The 20941-nt window shown below is 27.1% G+C and overlaps 1 protein-coding gene across 1 annotated transcript in view; it reads left to right on the forward strand.

Annotated features, from left to right (window-relative positions):
* Positions 1-12592, forward strand: part of LOC142329898 (uncharacterized) — a 327751-nt gene extending 315159 nt beyond the window's left edge. The window contains exons 8-9 of the mRNA XM_075374814.1: positions 191-514; positions 8323-12592. Coding sequence (XP_075230929.1) covers positions 191-514; positions 8323-9162 — 1164 coding nt within the window. The 3' untranslated portion in view covers positions 9163-12592. The remainder of the gene's footprint in view (positions 1-190; positions 515-8322) is intronic.
* Positions 12593-20941: the final 8349 nt, after the last annotated feature.

Below are 20941 nucleotides of genomic sequence, written 5' to 3' on the forward strand. Positions count from 1 at the left end.
GTGCAAACAACTCTGCATTATTTATTATCATAGTGGCTTTATATCATGTGTTCTACCATATTTATAAAATAAACTTTGTTTTTATCTTATGGAATTGTAAAGTGAAAATGAATTAGATAGCAGTAACTGTTTTACAATATAATAATTTATTTTTGAGCTAGTATTGAATATATTTTTATTCTTTGTGCAGGACTGGCCATTCATCTGGAATAGTTATGCTGATGTAGGTGCAGCAACAATGTATTCAGAAGATCTACCTGAATTTAATATGTTTGATTATTTATACACTGGTATACCAGAACAGCCTACGTTACATTATATGCGTACATATTGGTTAGCGGTTGAGGATTCCATGCTATATAAAATGAGTTCAGCATTTTGCCTTGGTCCACAACCTAAACATATTATATTTTTTAATTATTTAAAATCATTTCTTCATGTTTATCGTGATTCACCGTTATTTTTGTTTTCATTGTTTAATGAAGCTAGTCATGACTATGTTAATAGTGTCGGGGTAAGTAGGTTTTGTTAAATTAAATTTTTAAAAAAGTAATAATATTTCTTTAATATAGTCTAGATATGAAGGCTGTTTCAAAAAATTATGCAGAACGTTTCACAAAGAAACTGAAATATTTTAGGATTTTTTTTGTTGTAATATTGGTTTGCTTGGCATTTCTCCTGCCACCACCCCATTCAGTCGCCCTAAAGCTAAGACCGAATGTCTGTGCCATAAATGACTTCTGAGCCTCGAAACAGTTTAGCAACCAGTGTCCTAAATAACTACTAGAGCTTACCTAACAGCATGAGCGGACTAAGCACGATCCCATACACCCCCAGCTTACATCTTCCAACCGCTCACTTGTCATATATTTACTAAAATGGGTAGGCGCACCCTGTCAACTACTAAATATATACATGACATCCATAAATTAAAATTTACTTTGTCTAGACAGCAATTCGCTGCCACACCTAGGTTGCTGAATGTCAGCAAGTGCTTGGAATCTTAATTGGCTGGTGGTCAGCCATATATATCTCTAGGTTAGCTTCACACAGCAGTTCAGTAGGAGTCTTTTTCCTTAGGTAAACTACTGATGTCGGTTAAACATAGCAACTGCATCAATGAATTCCCACACGGTCTGACAATGCGACTCTCGCCACTTGTGAGTGGCCAATTTTTCCCTTGACCTCTAAGTTCCAGGGTGGCCCGGTCTCTGCCCCTTCGCCCCACGCCAAGAGCAGGGCAGTCAAACATCAGGTGTTCATTTGACTGGACCTCCCTGCAGACCCACAGTTTATCAGGTGCCAGGAGGAACCAAAACAGATATTGGTTTAAATAAAATGGTTGGTTACCTGTTGCCCTTAAAAACGAGCTGGAGACTTACCATCCCCCCCAGATCCTATGTAAACCAATACAAGGATCTTTCCTTAGTCGTGGTGTCCCATTCCAGCATCCATGCTTCCATCACGAGGCTCTAAGCCTGTTCCACAGGTGGGAGATGGGCAACTGAATGAAATTTAGATCCGGTGCATTGTAATCATCGTTCCGCTCCAGTACTGGCTCGGCTCGAAACCGCATCCCAAATACCTCGGCTTGCCAGCCAATAAATATTTTAGGATGTATGCTGCTGGGGAAAATAAAGAAAAAATTAATTTAGATGTATTCTGGAAACTCTTTATTTTTGAATACACTAGCAAAAAATTACACTCTGATTTCTGCTGTACTGGAAGATGAAGTTATACTGAAATTTTTGTGACGGAAATTATTGAGCAAAATTAGTGGTTTTATTTATTTTTAATAATATTTTATTGCCAAGTTATAAAGTAAAACGTTTCTCAAATAATTTAATTTTTACTTTCAATTATGAATATGAAAATATTATAACTAAAAATTTAACTTTTATATTTTTATAATTTAACTTTTGGGATTTACTTGGAAGTTACTGGAGATACAGATATGGAGCTCCTTTTTTTTTAATTTTTCAAATCAGAAAACAAATAAAATTATCAAATTTGGTCCATAAATTGTGTCCAAAAAGTTTCAGTTCAATCTCATTTTATTGTTTAAGTAGAAATCTGGATAAAAGTTTTCACTAGGACTACTCTAAAACACATTTCCAGACCTATGTTTTTATTAAACTTATTTAATTATTTTCACCAGTAGACTTATCTTTCAGTTTCTTTGTGAAACTCTACACTTATATTAATTATGAATCTGCATAAAGTTTCCTCCTACATTTAGGCACTATTATCCTATGATGCCATATCACATATTATCTACACCTCCTATGTACAGATGATATGAAATATGATTTGTAAGCATTCTGTATTATTTTGTAAGGATAAGTTAGAAAGTAAGTTAAAATTTAAAAAAAATAATTTTTATTTGTTCTTACACAAATAATTTACATTTATTTTTCAACTTAAACCTCCTTGCACTCTTGAGCCAAACTACTTGCACATGTGGCTGTGTCAGCACTAGCCTAATGAAAACATCATGTTCGCTTCTATCGGCTAACACCTGTAGCACAACTAATGTGAACTGCTAAACTAACATTCATAAAAATTAAACTATTTGATAATACACCTGATTAATATGTAATTTAGAAATAATTAGTGTGAATTTGTTGATTAATGTATTTACTTTGAATTTATAATATTAAAATCCAAGTATGATCTTATAATATGTAGAATAAGATCTTTTAATATGTAAAGTTTATCTATAGCATAAACTACACATATTATTTTTATGCCAATTTATCCAATAAAATGAGAAATTATTTAATAAAATACGATGACTAAATATGTTATTGTAATAGCACTATAAAATAATTAGTTAGTGTAATATTTAAAAGCATATTTCTATCAATTAATTACAACTATTATGAACTATTTCATAAATTTTATTATAATAATGGTTAAAAGCAATATTTTACTGTACTTACCCTACAATGAAATGGTTAAAAAAATGTTACAGTTTTATCTGTCACTTATCACTTAACTATTAGCACTACGTTAACAATCAAGTCATAATGAAGAAGTATTAATCAAGGCATATTTTATACAAATCAAAGAAACGTCACGGGTTTTTTCAAGTACTTTCACTTTCAAGTACTTTTACAAGTACTTTCACTTACTCAAGCGGCTCAATCCTACTCATGTCATCTGAGTCTTTATTACTGCTCTTCGAGTCAGAATCACTCTGCAACAATTCAATGAGGTTGTCGATATCACTTTCCTTTGATAAGTACTCGTCTTCAATTTTTTTTACGTGGTCGCACTTCCTTTCCCAGTCTTCTTGGCCCATGCTAGCAATCTTCTCTTCTGTTAGCATTTGAACTTGAGGAAAACACAAGATGTATTTTTATTAGCTACATAGCTTTTAATATCAGCCCATATGAGTTCAATTGGGTTGAGGTCCAGATGATGTGGCGGTAGTCTTAAGATATCATGACCCTTCTCTTGAACAACTTCATCAAGGATGTAGCAGCAAAATCTGTTTTAACAGCTCTGGCACATACATAGTATCGGTGAGATGAATGTTGTGTTTTCTGCTGTTTGAGTTTGGGGCTTTATCGATTTGAACATTATGGTAAGGAGCATTGTCAATTACTAAAACACTCCTTGGCTCCAAATTTGGCAGCAATTTTTCTTTCATCCATTTCATAAACATATCACTGTTTACATTATTGTGATAGTCCCCAGTTTGATTTGTCTCTCACGTTGTTGTGGTATTTGGGACGAAAACTTTTTCACTGCCAGAATGAATAATTATTAATCTGCACTCTTTAGAGATTGGATGTCAGACACCATTGTTGGAATTGTCTGACCACGATTGATTTTTAAGGTGATTGCTAAGTATGTACAAATCATCAAGATAAATTATGGGCCATCCTTGATTTTTGAAACGCTTATTGCCCTCAGATCAGAAATTCTTGGTTCTTGAACGTGTGACATTTCAATTAATAGTTTTCTGTTATTTTGGGTCCTTCTCCATTTGAAGCAAGATCCTTCAGAATATATTTCAAACTGCTTTTCTGCCCTTGAAAGTTAATACTCTCTTGTAGCTCTTGTAAATAGAATTTTCACTGTAGGAAGGCAATGTTTTTGCAGGTGAAAATTATAAACTTTTCATCATACCATACATTTATCGAAGTCGTTCAGTCCTATGATATGCCTTTTAGAAGTTGTTTGTTTACCTGGCATTGAAAAATATTTTGTTTTGTTGTCAACACTATCTGTTATTTTTTTCATTTCATTATTAATTGTTGTCACCACATGCTCAGACACACTACATGCTGCACTAGTTCTTCCTCAAGCTTTTAATAAAGGAATTGTCGCAGCCTTGTTATCTGCTTCTTCCTTCATAAACTTATAAATGTTAGAAATAATTTCTCTGCCTTGACTATGCATGATGCATCCTTTCAATTTTGATTGAACACCGTAGTCCATAATACAGGAAGATTATTACATAAAAATCTTATGACAAATTTGTAAGTTTAAAATCATACACAACTTTGCAATGCCTGGTTGTGAAGACTGTTAATTTATGCAGTCTGTAGTTTTATGAAGGGATTTTTGATCACATGAGCAAATTAGTAGATTAATATTAGTATAAATACGATGATGTAATAATAATACAATAGACATAATAATATATTAACTGTGGGAGTCATTGCTTGTATGATTCAAACGAGACAAAAATGAGAAATTTTTTTTTGTGAAATTTTTGTGCTGACAAACAGAAAACACAATATTTTTGGAAGAGACCTCTCTTCACTGCTTGCTATCAACCAGCTGGCCTGGCCATTCGTGTAGATAGTTTGGAACAACTGTACTTCTTTGCACTAAGTCATCTTTTAACAAGCTTTTAATTTCATTCCTAGAAGAAACTTTTCAGTTTAGTGTGTACCCAATCTTTTCATCAGAACAAAAATGATTCCCTCAGAGCTCTTGTTTCAGTGGGCCAAAAAGATGAAAATCACTTGGAGTAAGGTAAGGATCATATGGTGGGTGGTCCAGCAGCTCAAAATCAAGACATTAGAGGCAAAGGATTGTTTTGTTAGCCCTACGAGATCAAGCAATATCTTGATGTAAAATTACACCTTTTAAATGGTACCACGCCTCTTGAATTTGATTTTTCCTTAGTAGATCGCAGTGGTTTTCACTATTCACAATTTCAACTTTAGGTACATAGTGATTAAAAACTAGTTTTTAATGGCCTTCCATATCCCAGAATACCATCATCAACTGAAGTGGAAGAATAATCTATCTTTTTGTTATTCATCACAGAGAGAAATTCTGCCATTTTTTTAAGTAATTAGTCTATTTATAGAACTTAATTTCAATGAAACAACTCTCTTTGTGTTGCTGTTGCATTCTGTGAATCAAATCTGGTGTTTTGCCACTTCTGAATTGAGAAAACATAGAGAAATGCACTGCTTTTAGATCTTCTTGTAATCAGATAAAGAAGTATGCATTTAAATTGACTTGAATCATGAACACCTAACAATGAATCAGTACTATCCATATACAGATGATATGAGGTTATGATTCGTAGTAGAAGAATAAGTGTTATGAGGTAGAGATGTGATCTAAGAGTATCCAACCTTGCCTCAAAGAAATTAAAATACTTGACCTGACTTATTTAATTCAATGACACCCCTTTCAAATTAAGTCCCTTGTGATTCAACACACTTATCCCAGGGAAGTTTCCATTGTTGGAAGAATTTTTCAGTCGTTTTCAGGGAGCACCATAAGTCCTTGTATTGTTTTTTTATCTCTTCTCTCTGTTTTCAAATTTCTTTCATTTAAGTGGAATTTTAAGCTTAGGAAAAAACCTAAAATCACAGGGAGCTGTGTCTGGTGAGTTGAAGCCTGCTGAAGTTTTTTGACCTCATGTTTTGCCAAGAATCCCTGGATAATTTGTGATGCATGGACTGATGTGAATATTGGCTTGATGAATTTTCCAATTGCCATTTTCCCAATGTTGTCTCTTGTGTCAAACAGCATCTCTTAGTCAATAAACATAGTTATGTAGTACTCTTTATTGACTATTTGTCCTTGAGCATACTACATGAACCATGTCTTGATAATAAAAAAAAAAAAACTGTCAACATGACATTCTTCCTGTTGTCAAAAATTCATCATGATAATGCTCCAAGTCACGTTCACATCTTATCCAGAGATTCTTGTACTAATATGGTAACACTTTATTTTTCTTAGGCAGTTTTGGAATAATCCTTGTATTCTTGTATCAAATATGTGAAATATCCCACAAAATACAAATGAGAAAATTCATCCATATTAATAAAATTCTAATTCCAACTTCAAAAATACCAGAAAAGACAATATAACAATTGCTACATTATTGGTTTGATAATACATTTGTTCTTAACACTTGCTAGTGCAATTTATGTGCAAAAAGGTATAGAAAGGTTAAGGCATTAATAGATAAAACAAACTCGGTTTCAAGTAGGCATGAATGTAAGAAATAACAAATCTTGGAAGACTTGTTGGAGAAAAACAGTGGTATTATTAGATCTTTGAAATGGAATTCAGTTGTATGTACTGGAATTATATATTTAAAATTTTAAAGAAAAATTGGTTAGGGAGTAAGAAGTTTTATTTGTGATGTAATAACAATTTTGAATAACTGTAATATGATTTGACTGCTTAGTAATAAAACAAGCTGTGGTGAGGAAAGGATAGAAACAATGATGTAGTTTGATTATATTGCTTTGACTTTCATTTTCTACATAGAATCAGCAATGATGAATTAAAAAAAAAGTAATTGGTACTTATTTATTCTTCAGTCATCACATGTATTTTACATTTTTTTATGGCGTATGACTAATTTGTTAATAATGTACTTACATTCTAAGTCTCATGTTGATTGTATCCTGCCAGAACTTAGCATTTCCTCTATCAGAAAGAGTTGTATCTATTAATATACGGTGCATAAATTTAGTGTAAAATATTATTGTAGTATTCATATGAAGTTATGTAAATTTGTTACTGCTTCTTATTTTATCTTTTTGGACTTCCACAAATACTTAACATTTTTTGGGTGTGGACTCACTATCTGAAAAAGATGTACTGACAGGAAGTGGACTGAATCAGTGACTGTGTACTGAATCCTTCCTGTGGAAAATAGTATGCATCTCATGAATCCATGCAATTGGTTAAACTCCCCTTGTACAGATATAATAATAAACATGAAAGTGGAAAAGGTTGAGGAAGAAAAGACAAAGTGAGATTATACTTAAATTAGCATAGTTCTAACCAACTCAAGCATATAAGCTCTCAGTTAATTCATATTGATAGTTGACTTACAAATTAAGACATCTTAATTTGAAACACAATAAACACAAATTAAGACACATCACTCTCCATTAGTTTTCGTGTGAAAAATGTTTATGTTTGGTAAAAATGCTCTTTATTAAGATAATAATTTTTTCATTAATGTTTTTATAATTTTATGTGGATGTAAATTCTTAAAATTCAAGAATTGTTGCATTTTTTGGTCAGTTTATGAATATCACAAGTAAATTATGATAATAATTCTACTTGATCATATTATTTCAACAAAGTAACTTAAGTAACAGATAATTACATAATTTAGATAAAGAAATTTATATACAAAATATGTTATTTTAATATACCCTTTGTCTTCAGCTCATACTCTAGTAATGAAAATAAAACAAAGTTTTTTAGTTAAATTGCTTGGATATTTTTTGATGAGCAGTTAATTTAAAGTTGATAAGGAACTTACACTAGGAAAAAATGTTTTTAGGTGGAAAGAAAATTCAGAAAAGATTACATTAGTTTGATTGATATTCTCTATGACATTTGACCAAAAAAATGTTTACAAAGTTATTAATTTTTTAATGACAAACTAAACCAGATTTGCCTCCAACAGACTTCTTTACTTATGTGAACTGTTTTTATTGCTGTTGTATTTTCGTTAGCGACACTAACTGCAGAAGATCAATCAGCATTTTCATTTACTTTTATTATAATTCTCATTAATATTAATGGAGAAGTTCTATTAGTGAGGGAGGTTGTGAAAGTTATTGAAAGTCTTTTGATGAATTGTATTATTAAAATAGTCTATTAAGTTAAAATTGTTTTTGGTTTTTCATTAAAATTGTTAATAGTTTGTGTAATATTTTCTTTTAGTTAAGAATTTTTTCTGTTCTTTGATCTGAAGAGCAGTCTTCTGAGAGTAGTCACATGCTGACTTTATTAGATTCTTTTGGTTTATAATCTGATCTTTAAACTATACTATTTATTTTTTAATCAATTCATCCCTTTTGTTTACAGGCAATAGATGAAGACTTTCTTTCATTTCTAAAATCAAGTTTTGAAGATAATCTTTTCAATCGTACTGTAACAATAGTATTGGGTGATCACGGTAATAGGATAGATAGAATTCGTAATACTGATGTAGGTCGAATTGAAGATATGATGCCAATGGTTACAGTTATTCTACCACCATGGATCAACAGAGTCTATCCAAAATGGCATCCTGTACTACAAGAAAATAGGAAAAGATTAGTAAGCACATATGATTTACATGCAACATTCCAGCATGTTTTAACATTATTACATGGCGGTAATAAAGTATTACATAAAGACTTATCAAAAAATCGTATGAGTGATAGATTAAAAAAACATTTCAGTGGTAATGCGAAAGGTATTTCATTTTTTACTGAAGTTCCTAAAACTCGTAATTGTAAAGATGTTGGGGTTCCTGATTGGTTTTGTGTGTGTCAGTCAGATGAAGAAAAATTAGATGATGATGATCCACGTAGTATCGGTGCTGCAAAAGCAGTTGTAAATCACTTTAACACCGTTCTGTTAGATGGATTATTATCACAATGTGCCGTTCAAAAACTTGATTCAGTAGAAAGAGCTTCGTTGACAGTGAAGGAAGAAAATAGCGTTAAGTATAAAATTTTAGTTAGATTTAGGACGGTACCTGGTGATGGTGTATTTGAAGCCACTGTGGAAGCCAGTTCAAATAATGACAATGAAAATTTAAATTATAAGGTTTCTGGTGACATATTCAGAATAAACCGCTATGGAAGTCAAGCTGATTGCTTATCAAAAAATCTACGTGCTAATTCTACTATACTACGCGGTGTTTGTTACTGTTTATAATAATTGTTATTATAATGTGATAATAAATATATGTTTAAATAAATGAGTAAATATATATATATATATTTGTAACTCACAGGGTGAATACATTGATAAATTGATTGTAAAACATTTTTTATATTTTCTATTATTATTATTAATGAAATGAGAAGCATTATTTATTTTTCATAATAGAAAAGAAGTTAATTTTTCTAGATTTTACTAGTATTTTACTTTTCTTAGATACATAAACTTTTTATTTGACGTAATTTGTTATGGTAGTAGTATTTGTTGGAAAAAACAAATACTACTAAAGCAAATGTTACAAAGCAAATAAAATGTTTGTTGTGTGATATTTTAAAATATTTTTTGCTAATTTAAACAAATATTATCAAGCTAATTAATTATATTATTATTATTCATTGAGTCGAATGTATTCTTATATGATAATATTTAATTTTTTCTTCATTTAGGATACCCATTTAATTTTTTTAAAAATAACTATAAAGTTAGCATATAAAATGGAGTGAATGGCCCTGGAAAAAATTGAATAGTACTTAAAATAGCACTGTGATCTCTATGGCGCAGTGATAGCGTCTGCCTTTTAACCGGAGGTCCGAGGTTGAATCCCGGTCAGGCATGGATTTTTCATATGCCACAAAATTTCCATTTCATATTCCCATGCTGAAGTTTTGAGCTTATATGGTAAATTAATTGTCAAAAAAAATTTAATGAAATATTAAAAATTTTCTTTCAAAAATTATTCTTAATATCATGTAATAATTACAGAATAATAGATCAGATTACATTGTAAAACTCATAATCAGTCCTAGCTTGGATAATGCAAAAGATGTCTGAAATTATATTATAAAACAGGAGCTGCTATATTGTTAATTACACGGTATAAACAAAATAACTACTAAACTCAACTTAAATTCTCTACTTTAAATTCAAGTTCTGTATTAATGGCTGTCAGAAAATTAATAAATTAATTTTTATTTAATAAAAGTTTATAAAATATAATCTGTTTACAGCATTTACATGTAGTAAAACTGTGCAAAATTATAGTAGACTCAGTGCAATAGACTATAAAAATTAAAGTTTGTAGTGTAGATTTTTAACCTTGCTTTGCATTCTTGCTCTATTTATGTAATTATTATTTTTTTCTTTTAGGGGAGGGAGAATATAAGATAAATTATCTTTTTTTAGTTGCATTTTTAGCCAAATAAATAAGGTATAAATTTAAAAAATTAAAATAACTGAATAAAAATTATATAATAGAATTTCAAATCTACTATAAAGTGATATATATATATATTTTTTTTCTCTCTAAAGTCGATCCTTTCAGGAATCATATTCCTCTGCACTATACAAATTATATTAATCCACTCAACCCAAGTACAGAATTAATAAAATAAAAATAGGATGACACTTACCATATTCCATAATCCAAGCAAGAGCGCTTTTGCGAGTGCCTCACATCATCAGTTGCTCTATAATTTTTCAAATCTTTTGTTGCAAATTACACATTAAAATTAAAATTGTACGTTGCAAATTAATTAAATTTTAATTTTAATGAAAATATTTTTAATGTTAATTTAATTTGCAACAAAAGATTTGAAAAATTATAAAGCAACTGATGGATGCGAGGTACTCGCGAAAGTGCTCTTGCTTGGATAATGGAATAAGGTAGGTGTTATCTTATTTTGTTTTATTAATTCTGTACTTGGGTTAATTGAATTAACATTATATATATATATATATATATAAAATATATATAGTTAGTAAAATAATAGAATAATATTATTCAAACCATAAACAATACCTGTAGATATGTTTTAATTAATTTATTGTGAATTAAAATATGATTATAGTAAACTTATAAACTGTAAACAGTTAAAAAAACATGCTCTGCTATTTACAGATTAATATTGAGGACATGGTACATTAATGTTAATGTCCTAATATTTTTTAAATTATTAAAAAATTCATACTTACTTTAATATCAGTGTTAACCTTGCGTAAAAAAATATTCTTATTAATAAATAAATAATCCACCATGTTAACATGGATGAAAACAGTCATATCTATTTTACAGTTGTAAATGATTATTATTCCATTTCAGCTGCAAAATTTTGTTAGGTTGATCTATGACGACATTAAAATATAAACTAACAGCATTAAAATAAATATATTGTTTCAAGCTACAAATTTAAACTGCAGAAAGCTGTTAGTAGAGTATGGTTTACTACATTGTCCAAAAGCATTTTTCATGGGTATCTAGGACTTCTTATAAGTTAATACATTATTGCAACTACAACTATGTTGAGTAATATAAATGACATAACTAGAAATATAGAAATCAATCTTTCCAGAGAAAAAGTAACATAAACTTAAAAATGTGCTACTTTGTGTATCTGTGTGGAATAATCAATAATAAAACCATAAACAAAAAGGTATGACCTATATTGGCATTTATTTCATATTTATAATCAGGCTATAATAAAATTGGTTTAATCCCATAAAATATCTACTTTAAAACTCCAGTTTCAAAGATCATATGTTTAAAAAAAATTATTCTTAAATTTATTATTTTATATTCAAAATAAAACCAAAAATTTTTAAAGTAAATAAAAAGCATATATCATTTTTGCATTTAATCTAGTTAAGATTATCCTCTAAACAAAAACAATAGAAGTACCTTGCCCAAATTGTCTAGTATAAGATCATCTTTTATGGACTTAATTAAATTTGATAATGGAAATTTTACTGTAGAGTGATTACTAGTATTATATTATATGATAACACATCTAAAATATGGCTGTCTAAGAAAACAAAATTAAATTGTCATTTATATTAAATAAATAAGGAGGTAATTTAAGTTAATATGACTTCAATAGATTCTTGTGAGTTACATTAGCATAAATAATATATTATCATTTTGTGCCTAAGTCACTTGTGTGGAAATTTTGTTTCTCACAAGTTAATAATTTAGTTGTCTTACAAATGTGCCTGACAGTATAATATATGCATTTACTTATAGCATATTAGTAATAATATATAATGTTATAATTAATTAAAAATAAATGTTGTTTTTATATGAGAAAAAAGTTTGTACATATGGTGTTACCATTTTTATATTTATGTAGGTATAGTATTATAATTTATAATTGTATTATTTGTTTAGATTTTAATTTTATATTTAATTTTTTTTTTTTTAATTACGATAATCTTGTTCATTTGTTGTGATAAATTTTTTATAATAAAATTAAGTAAAGATGAACTCGGTATGTGGTGTAAAAAGACGTATTTAATATGTTAATATTCAATTGACAAAAAAAAAAATCATATTGACAAAAAACGAGTTATTTTAAATTTATCTTTTTTATAAAAGTTGCAACAAATATTATACTGATTATGAATGATTTTTTTAGTAAAATCAGTGAGATATTGTAATACATCTTATCTAAAGAATTAAATTAAAAATAAAAGTAAAAGCTTAAGTAAAGTAAAGCTTATGTAAAGTAAAGCTTATGATTACATTTTTGTATGAATATGACATTATAAAATTATTCTTATATATAAGAGAATTTCCGTGTTGTCTTTTTCATTAATTATATTTATTGTAGTATGCATATATTTGTATACATTTTAAAATTATGAAATTTGTTTTATGAATTTCTGTACACAAAACAGTAGCAATATATATTCACAACAAATAAGCTTCATGTGCAAAATATACTATATTAGGTCAGTAATAAAGTTGAGGATCATTTTGAAACTATATTTTTATCCAATAAAGTGTTATTTTTTATAATATAGTCATTATATAATAAAACAACAGAATGAGAAATTCATAACAGAACCAATCAAACTCTTCCAGAAAATTTAGATAGAAGAAAAAATTGCAGATGATTTGCTTGTCTCATTAATTCATCCATCACATAAAAAGGCTCAAAAATTGATGTCGGTAACATTGACATTTATAAATTCTGTTTATTTATTAGTTCATACACAAGCTTACATAAATATTTTTGGAATGTCAAATGAAATGGTGTTCATAATGGATAACCATCATGGATAGATATCTTTAAAAAAATGTCCACTAAACCTTACTGTGATAGATGAATTTGATGATATCTTCAAAGTTTATTTTATATCCAATTCATTACTTTAAAATTTAAACTAATAACTCACCTACATTTAATTTATTTCTACATTAACATTTGTTTGACAACATGCCCTTAATACATACTATATTAAAGCTTTAATGATGGTCTTTGTAGTTAGTAATTTCCCTTGGTGGTTACGTGGAATGCATAATGAAAATGTAATTTTAATAAATTATTAGTTTACATATCTTTATCATGCATACTACTCATCTCATACTTTTTATCTAATAATTTTTTTTAAATTACACCAGTTTTATGAAATATTTGTTACACAGTTTTACAATTTTAATACTGTTTAATTAAGTTTCGATGTATTTATTAATTTTCAAAAGAAACATTTTAACAGAAAATTAAACTTATTGTTATGCCTGGCATTACTTTAATTATTTAAAATAAAAAATCATATCGTCACTTATTTGTAATTTAACCATCAAATATATTTCTAGATAAAGAATAAATAAAATAAAGCAATTAACCTCTCTAAATTTAGAAATCCTGTTTTTTCTCCTGAATCCTTTACTTTGTGTAAAGAACTTAAACAAGACACTTTTTCTTTTGATTGTTATATCTTCATCACCAATGTAACTATGCATTACAAAATAATTATGAATTTTAGTTTGTAATTTTTTATAAGTAAAAGTTGTAGTTATAACAAAGAAAAAATTTGAATTGAAATAATAGTAATATTGATGTTTGTTATTTAATAAGTGAGTAATTTACTTGTAAATAGCAGATAATAAATAGAATTGATATGTGGAATAAATATATTAGAAATATAAAATCAAAATGATTATGCACTGTAAATTACAGATTAGTATACCATTATTAAACATTTAACAAAATTGTTTAGAAAATGATTACAATAACATTTTGCTTATAGGTTTTCTGTTGCTAGATTATAGTTATTTATGAAAGTTCTTTAAACTTCTCCAAGTTCTGCTTAACTTTTTTATTTTATAATAGCCTCAAGATGTAGAAAAATATCTGTATCAATAAGAAAACATCAATGTCTTATTAAAACAAAATGGACACATCTCTGTGACGTAACTCATGTAAAGAGTTAAAAAAAATTCCACCATCATACCTAAGTGTTAGGTTCTCATAACATTATCACTGGACTTACCCCAAGCTCTGAAATTCTAGCAACAGCAAATTAAGTCAGTAGGTATCCCAATTAACCCTGAAAAATGTATTGCAACCCTAGAAAATTGTACATAGGCACTTGATAATTTGGAATTTTAGTTGTGAATATTGACCTCCCTTAAAATATCCTTTTTGAATAGTACTCAGAGGTGTTGCATCCAATAAGTTATAATTAATTACAAGAATTAGTTATATTGTTTTCGTTAAAAGTCTCATATATATGTTGAAAAATGAGAAAAATAATAATACTACATTAGTACCAGTTTACCAAATTAAGAGCTTCAAAATGTATAATAATTTTTTTCTAATTAAGAAGTAATTCTGTAGTTATTAAAATTTTTATTAAAAAAATTAAAAGCTAAGCAGTCTTTTTTAGGCTTTGTTAGTTTAACTTGCACACTATATTATATTTCATATCAATATTGGTAATTCTGGAAAGTTCCCATGTACCATAATTATATGTTTGGTACCATATTTAATGATTATTTCTTCAAATTATTACGATTAAATAAAGACAGAAATGATTTATAATAATTTATTATAACTGTCTGGTCATCCATTGTTCATCTTTTACTTAATGAATTAATAATAATTATTCATAGATGTATAATAATGATACTGTTACTATTTTTGTGATGTAAGTGATGTGATGTGTTGTTATATTTCTATTAAATTGATTAATGTATATTTAATAATAATGTTTATAATATTAATTTATTTTTATAAAATGTTTACTTAATGCTTAGTCAGAATGTTTAGCTAAGATAAAATCATAATTACTGGTGTTTGTATATATATATATATAATTAACTACTATACATAATATTATAGCTTTAAACTTATAATAATAATGGTTTATGTGGTAGTTAAACTAGTATTTCTAAAATTAAACCATTTTGTCAAAATAAAAGTATTGAATAAATGTTTGTATATGAAATATTTGTATTTTTTATTATTTTAGTTTTATATATTTTTTTATAGTTTTTCAGTTATACATTTTTCTTTTTATTAAAAAAACTAATTAAATAATACTTTATATTTAAGGAAGTTTTTTCCATGTCGTTTTAGAAATGCAGTTCCTTAATCATCAGCAACAAACTATTACAAAGTTCTTCAACAGATTTTTATGTATTTATAAAGTGAATCATTTATTCATATAATCTGTTTTTATTTTTATTTTTCATTTGCAATTTTGTTATGTAGATCTTCAAATTTAATTTCCATTATTTTTTTCTGTTTATGAATTAGAAAAATGTTCTTAATTGCTTTTAAATTAACCTTAGCTGAGATGATATTTCATATATACTAAATAAAAAATATGAGAAACGCTGTGTTGCATTATGTTTTTTTTATTATATTATTTTAGTAAGATTAACTAAAAGCAACTTTTTTTTTATTGATCAGATATACAAACATTGTACTAAAAGTAATGCCTGGTTGTAATAGCTTGAATGTGTATTATTACAACCTTATATAGGTCTATTGTGTGGTACTGTTTAAAACAGGCTTTACTACTTGAACGCTCTTTCCAAATCAGTTTAGGAAAAATGATTTTGACCATTACATGATCCTACATATAATAACATCTTTTGCTTAGCTTTTATCATCAAATGAGTATTGCTGAAAAGAAGTATTACTTCTAATTAGTTTACATTCTAAGGTGTCAGATCTGAGTTATAAAGGAAATGTTGCACCCTATTCTATTAATGCAGCATTATGTGATCATGCAGTTTTATTAATGTTGCTGGATTACTCTAATGAATTGTTTCATTGTTCTTTTTTTTGTTATGAATCAATTTCATAGTTTCCGTAATGTAATCATTATTCATTCTGTCTCTTGCTTAAGGAAATAAGACAAAATCATTCACTTATCATCCATTAAATATTCATTAAAATCATGTGTGGTATGTGCTGGCTTTTTAATTTCACTGATCTAGGAAAAGTTGAATGAGGCCACACTCTGAAGATGATACCTTATCAGCGCTTTTTGTGTGATGCACTTATCTACACAACTATCTGTCATTTATGCTGTTTTAGTCTTCTAAGCAAATAACCTTCCCTGTATAGTTTGTCTTCAGCATCGATTATATTTTATTAAACTTTTTTTATTCATATTTGAATACTCCTTCTGTCAGTTAAGTTATTAGTATACACATATTTCTAATTTTTTTTCTTGGTTATTCATAGCAGTTCTGACATACAAAAAGTTTGTGACTAACTAACTTGAATAGTTTTTGCTCTTTTTTTATGTTATCTATTCATGATTTTTAAACATTTAACCATAAAAATTTTATTGTTTTATTTAATAAAGGAATTCTGTTTATTATATATTAAAAAATAAACTTTGTCTTGTAATATAAAAGCATATTACATTTGGGTTTATTGCTTCAAAAAATAGGAATTACTTGATGTACATAATCTCGTGTATGTAATGTAAGCTTTGAAATGAATAAATATTGAACCACTCACTTAAAAAACTCTTGAAAGTTAATTGTATATCATATTTTATGTTTAACGTATAATTATTAATATATTAGTTAATAATTTTAAAGTTTTATCCTGTTTCATCCTACGGTTAAAGTGTAATAAGAGATTTTTGTGATTGAAACATTATAAATTAAATAAACATCTTGTTTTCCATTTTTAAGGTGTTTTTTTTAGACTTTCATGTCATTTGAACTTCCATGTCTTATACAAACAGATGTTATTGGTTTTTAATGTAACTGTGTACCTTTGTGATCTTGTTAAGTCATTCTTATAAAATTTGTTTGATAATTTATCTTACGTTAACAAGTATATTTTATATAGATACAATAATATTTATAATACATTATTACCTTAAAATATAATTATAAAATATGAACATTTATTCTATTAAAATTATTTGCAACTCCTAAGTTCTAATGGAATTCAGTTCTTTGGTGGCAGAAGATTTACTGAGAGAAAATTGGCCGCATTGTTATTTACTTACAAAAATCGATGAAAACACTTTGGTAAATTTTTTATGGATCTTTTCTGTTAAATTCATGGTAAGTTGTCTTTAAAGTATTTATTTTAAAACTAAATAAAAGTTATTATGGTTTTTGTTGTGCAATATATGTTTTCAAAAATGTGAAAGAAGTATAAAATGAATGAATTTTGACACTACTGTTTATTTTTTTTTATCGAGTGTAAATCTGATCAAAACAGAATTTATGGCATATTTTGGTTATTTTACAAAATTTGTTTAGTAAATCTAGCTCACTATAATAATCTGATCAGTCAGTATGAAGCTATGCTATTAAGAAGGGTGATCATTTAATAAGCAGCTCCATTTTATAATCTTTCTCAGAAAATGAATGTTTGTTTTGGCAAGCAAATTATATTACACTTTCAAAATTCATAAATAATTTCCTTACATGAAGTAGGTAAAGGGAGATTAATCAAACAACTTGGCATTTTTTCTCTGTTAGTTAACTTGGTAACTTCTAATTTTCAACAAGTAATCTTATAAAATTTTTTTATACTTAAAGTAAACTGGATAAGGTGATTTTTAAAATTATTTTATAATAAATTTTTATCAATTACTGCTATAGTAATTATAATGTCAAAGTGGAATTTCATTTGGTTTAGTGTGTAATTATAATAATAATAGGTTTGAATCTCAGATTGGTGTTTTTTTAACACGCTACAGAAATCGATTTCTCTTAAGCAGCTGTAACTGGGCAATTAGCCGGTATAGTTGCTTAGGAAATGAACAATCTAAAGTGTACTGCTAACAGTACAGAAAAGTGTATTTTGGAAAATGAAATCTTCTTTTAAAAAAAAAAAAAAACAAGGTAACATTATTGATTAAAAAATGTAAAAATTATTAAATATTTATAGAGCTTATTGTTGTTTATATTTAGTCTTTGTAAAATTAAACTTGTGGACCAAATTTTTTTAAATAAGAGATAATTAAATGAAGATATATGTATATATAACTGATATAAAATGTTGCTTTGCAATTAATTAAACATAGGCTTCCTTGTTCTTTATGACAATATTTTATTTTTACAGTATATATGTCATCTTTATACATGTGTTTCTGTTATTTAATAAAATGTTTTTTTTCCTTTTGCATCGTATGCTATGTAAAAAATTTTCATATTTCATTAAATAAATGAAAATAAGCAAATGGTTTTAGAAAATATTGCTATAAAGAAATTTCAGTAGGGTTATATTTACTCATGTTATTGTACAGAATATTATTAACAAATTTTTAATATATCTTGGCAGAGTTAAAAAAATTGTTAAAATGTAAGAACTGCAAATTATATAATTTTAATTATTCTATAAAGTAACAGATTTTACCCATTAATGGTAAAATAGGCATTTCATATTTATTGTATATATATTATATTTAAATCTGCAGTCGTAAATTATTGTATTTAAATATGTTAACTTATTTGATTGAATTGTTAGATTTATTATTTTTAAGATTTTTTTTTTTAATTAGAGAAGACCAAAGTTTTTTAAATATTTTAGTTTAAAGTTGTACTTATTTCATACTTATGTAATAGTAAAGAAGTGTGTTTTGTTGTATATTAGAAATTAAACATTATTTTACTGTGTGGTTAATTATAAAAGTTTTATTCTCTCATTTTATTTCCCCTGTTTACATTAAACCCACAATTTTCAAACATGACAAAAAATATATGAAAAAGGGTGTTTTTGTGTTATAAGAAAATGTGATACTTATCTGAAATGTAAATCAAACATTGTTTAAAATACAAACTCACTCACACACAAAACGGAAACATCAGATTTAATTTTAACAAACTATCTTGTTCATCGTAAAAATAGTTAAATTTTAAATGGCCATGGAAGCAGTAAATATAATGTTGCTTCATAAAATTTAATAAAAAAACTTTTTTATGAAATAAAAGTATTTTTATAATAAACAGTACTTAAAGACGTCAAAAATCAGTAATCAATAATTATTCCCCAAAATTAAAAATATATTTTATAACAAGTGCATAGAACAAATGTTTCAGTTGTGAAGAGTAAGAAAAATTTATTACTTTAATAACAAAAAAACTATTATAAGTTTATTTTTCCAGAATTTTAATACAAGATTTAGAAAACACAATAATATAAAGGATGTTTTTTAAAATATGTCAAAGTTGACCATTTATCCAGACGTGAGCAACAATAATTCTGTTTACAGAGTATTAGAATAGTCTTATAAAGAGTGGTACATTTGCTTCAACTGAATATATATATATATATATATCCATATACCTTATGGAAAACATTCAGTGACCGTATGGTATACATTCAAGGTTTTCATCATTACTATTTTCTACTTTCTTGTACTAAGTAAAGGAAGTATTGTGATCACAAAAAATTTGGTTTTCAGATTTCAACGGAAATATTCATTTTGACCATCCCTGAATCCATTTTGACTAGTTTTGGTGTGATGTCTGTACATTCATTTGTGTGTTATGTATCTCGTATAACTCAAAAACGATTTGCTGTAGGATGTTGAAATTTTGGATTTAGAACTGTTGTAACATCTAGTTGTGCACCTCCCCTTTTGATTGCAATCGACTAGACCAAAGTGCCCAAAAAAGCTCAAAATCCAAGACATTTGGATTTTGAATTTTTTTTTAACTGCAGTAATAAGCCCTCATTGAGAGCTTTTCAGTGGTATTTACTCAAAGACTGGAATGTATATTTATGCTCTTTGAAAATTCAGTTTAGTTATAATATTTTTTTTTTTTTTTTAAATAGCAGTATAGCATTAATTTCAATGTCATACGTTTTCCAACAATGTACTTGTAAAAAAAGTTACAATAACCTGAAGAATGTAACAGCATTATTATTGTTTAAATTTATAACATTTTAACTATGGTAATTTTTAAACTATAGCCAAACTTCAAACAATTAAAAGTTGAAATTAAATTAAGCATAAAATGATTTAAACAAATCATAACTATATTACTTTTATTTTTCAAATTTAATAAAAATATAAATTACCGCATTTTCTATTCACATCACACAAGAATTGTTTTGCTATCTTCAATAAACTTCATAATATTTTAAATGTAAATTAATGATATTTTATTTTATGCCTTTGTTTTAACCCATCACCAAATAAACTTTGCAACAAGTTCCTTTTTTCAAAACACAGTGTATAGACAATTTTTGTAACTTCATTTGTATATATCAGTTACAACTGAGTGCAATTTTTATATTGCTACTTTGTTCCAATATGTTAATTAGGAAAAATTTTCTGATTTGGTGAGTAAACCATTGCACTTAGTGATATAAGTCATTATATGGGACAGTGCTGTGTATAAAAAAAGAAACTGTGACCATGAAAAAAGGAATGTGCATTTGTTTCATTATTAAATACAGTTTGAGTATTGAATAAAGTATTTTAATATAATAAATTATACTTTAATAAGATGCTATAATAAAAACAATAAAGTAGGTGAATATATATTTTATTACAATGACAT

This window comes from Lycorma delicatula, chromosome 9 (genome assembly GCF_047948215.1).
Source record: "Lycorma delicatula isolate Av1 chromosome 9, ASM4794821v1, whole genome shotgun sequence".
NCBI lineage: Eukaryota > Metazoa > Arthropoda > Insecta > Hemiptera > Fulgoridae > Lycorma > Lycorma delicatula.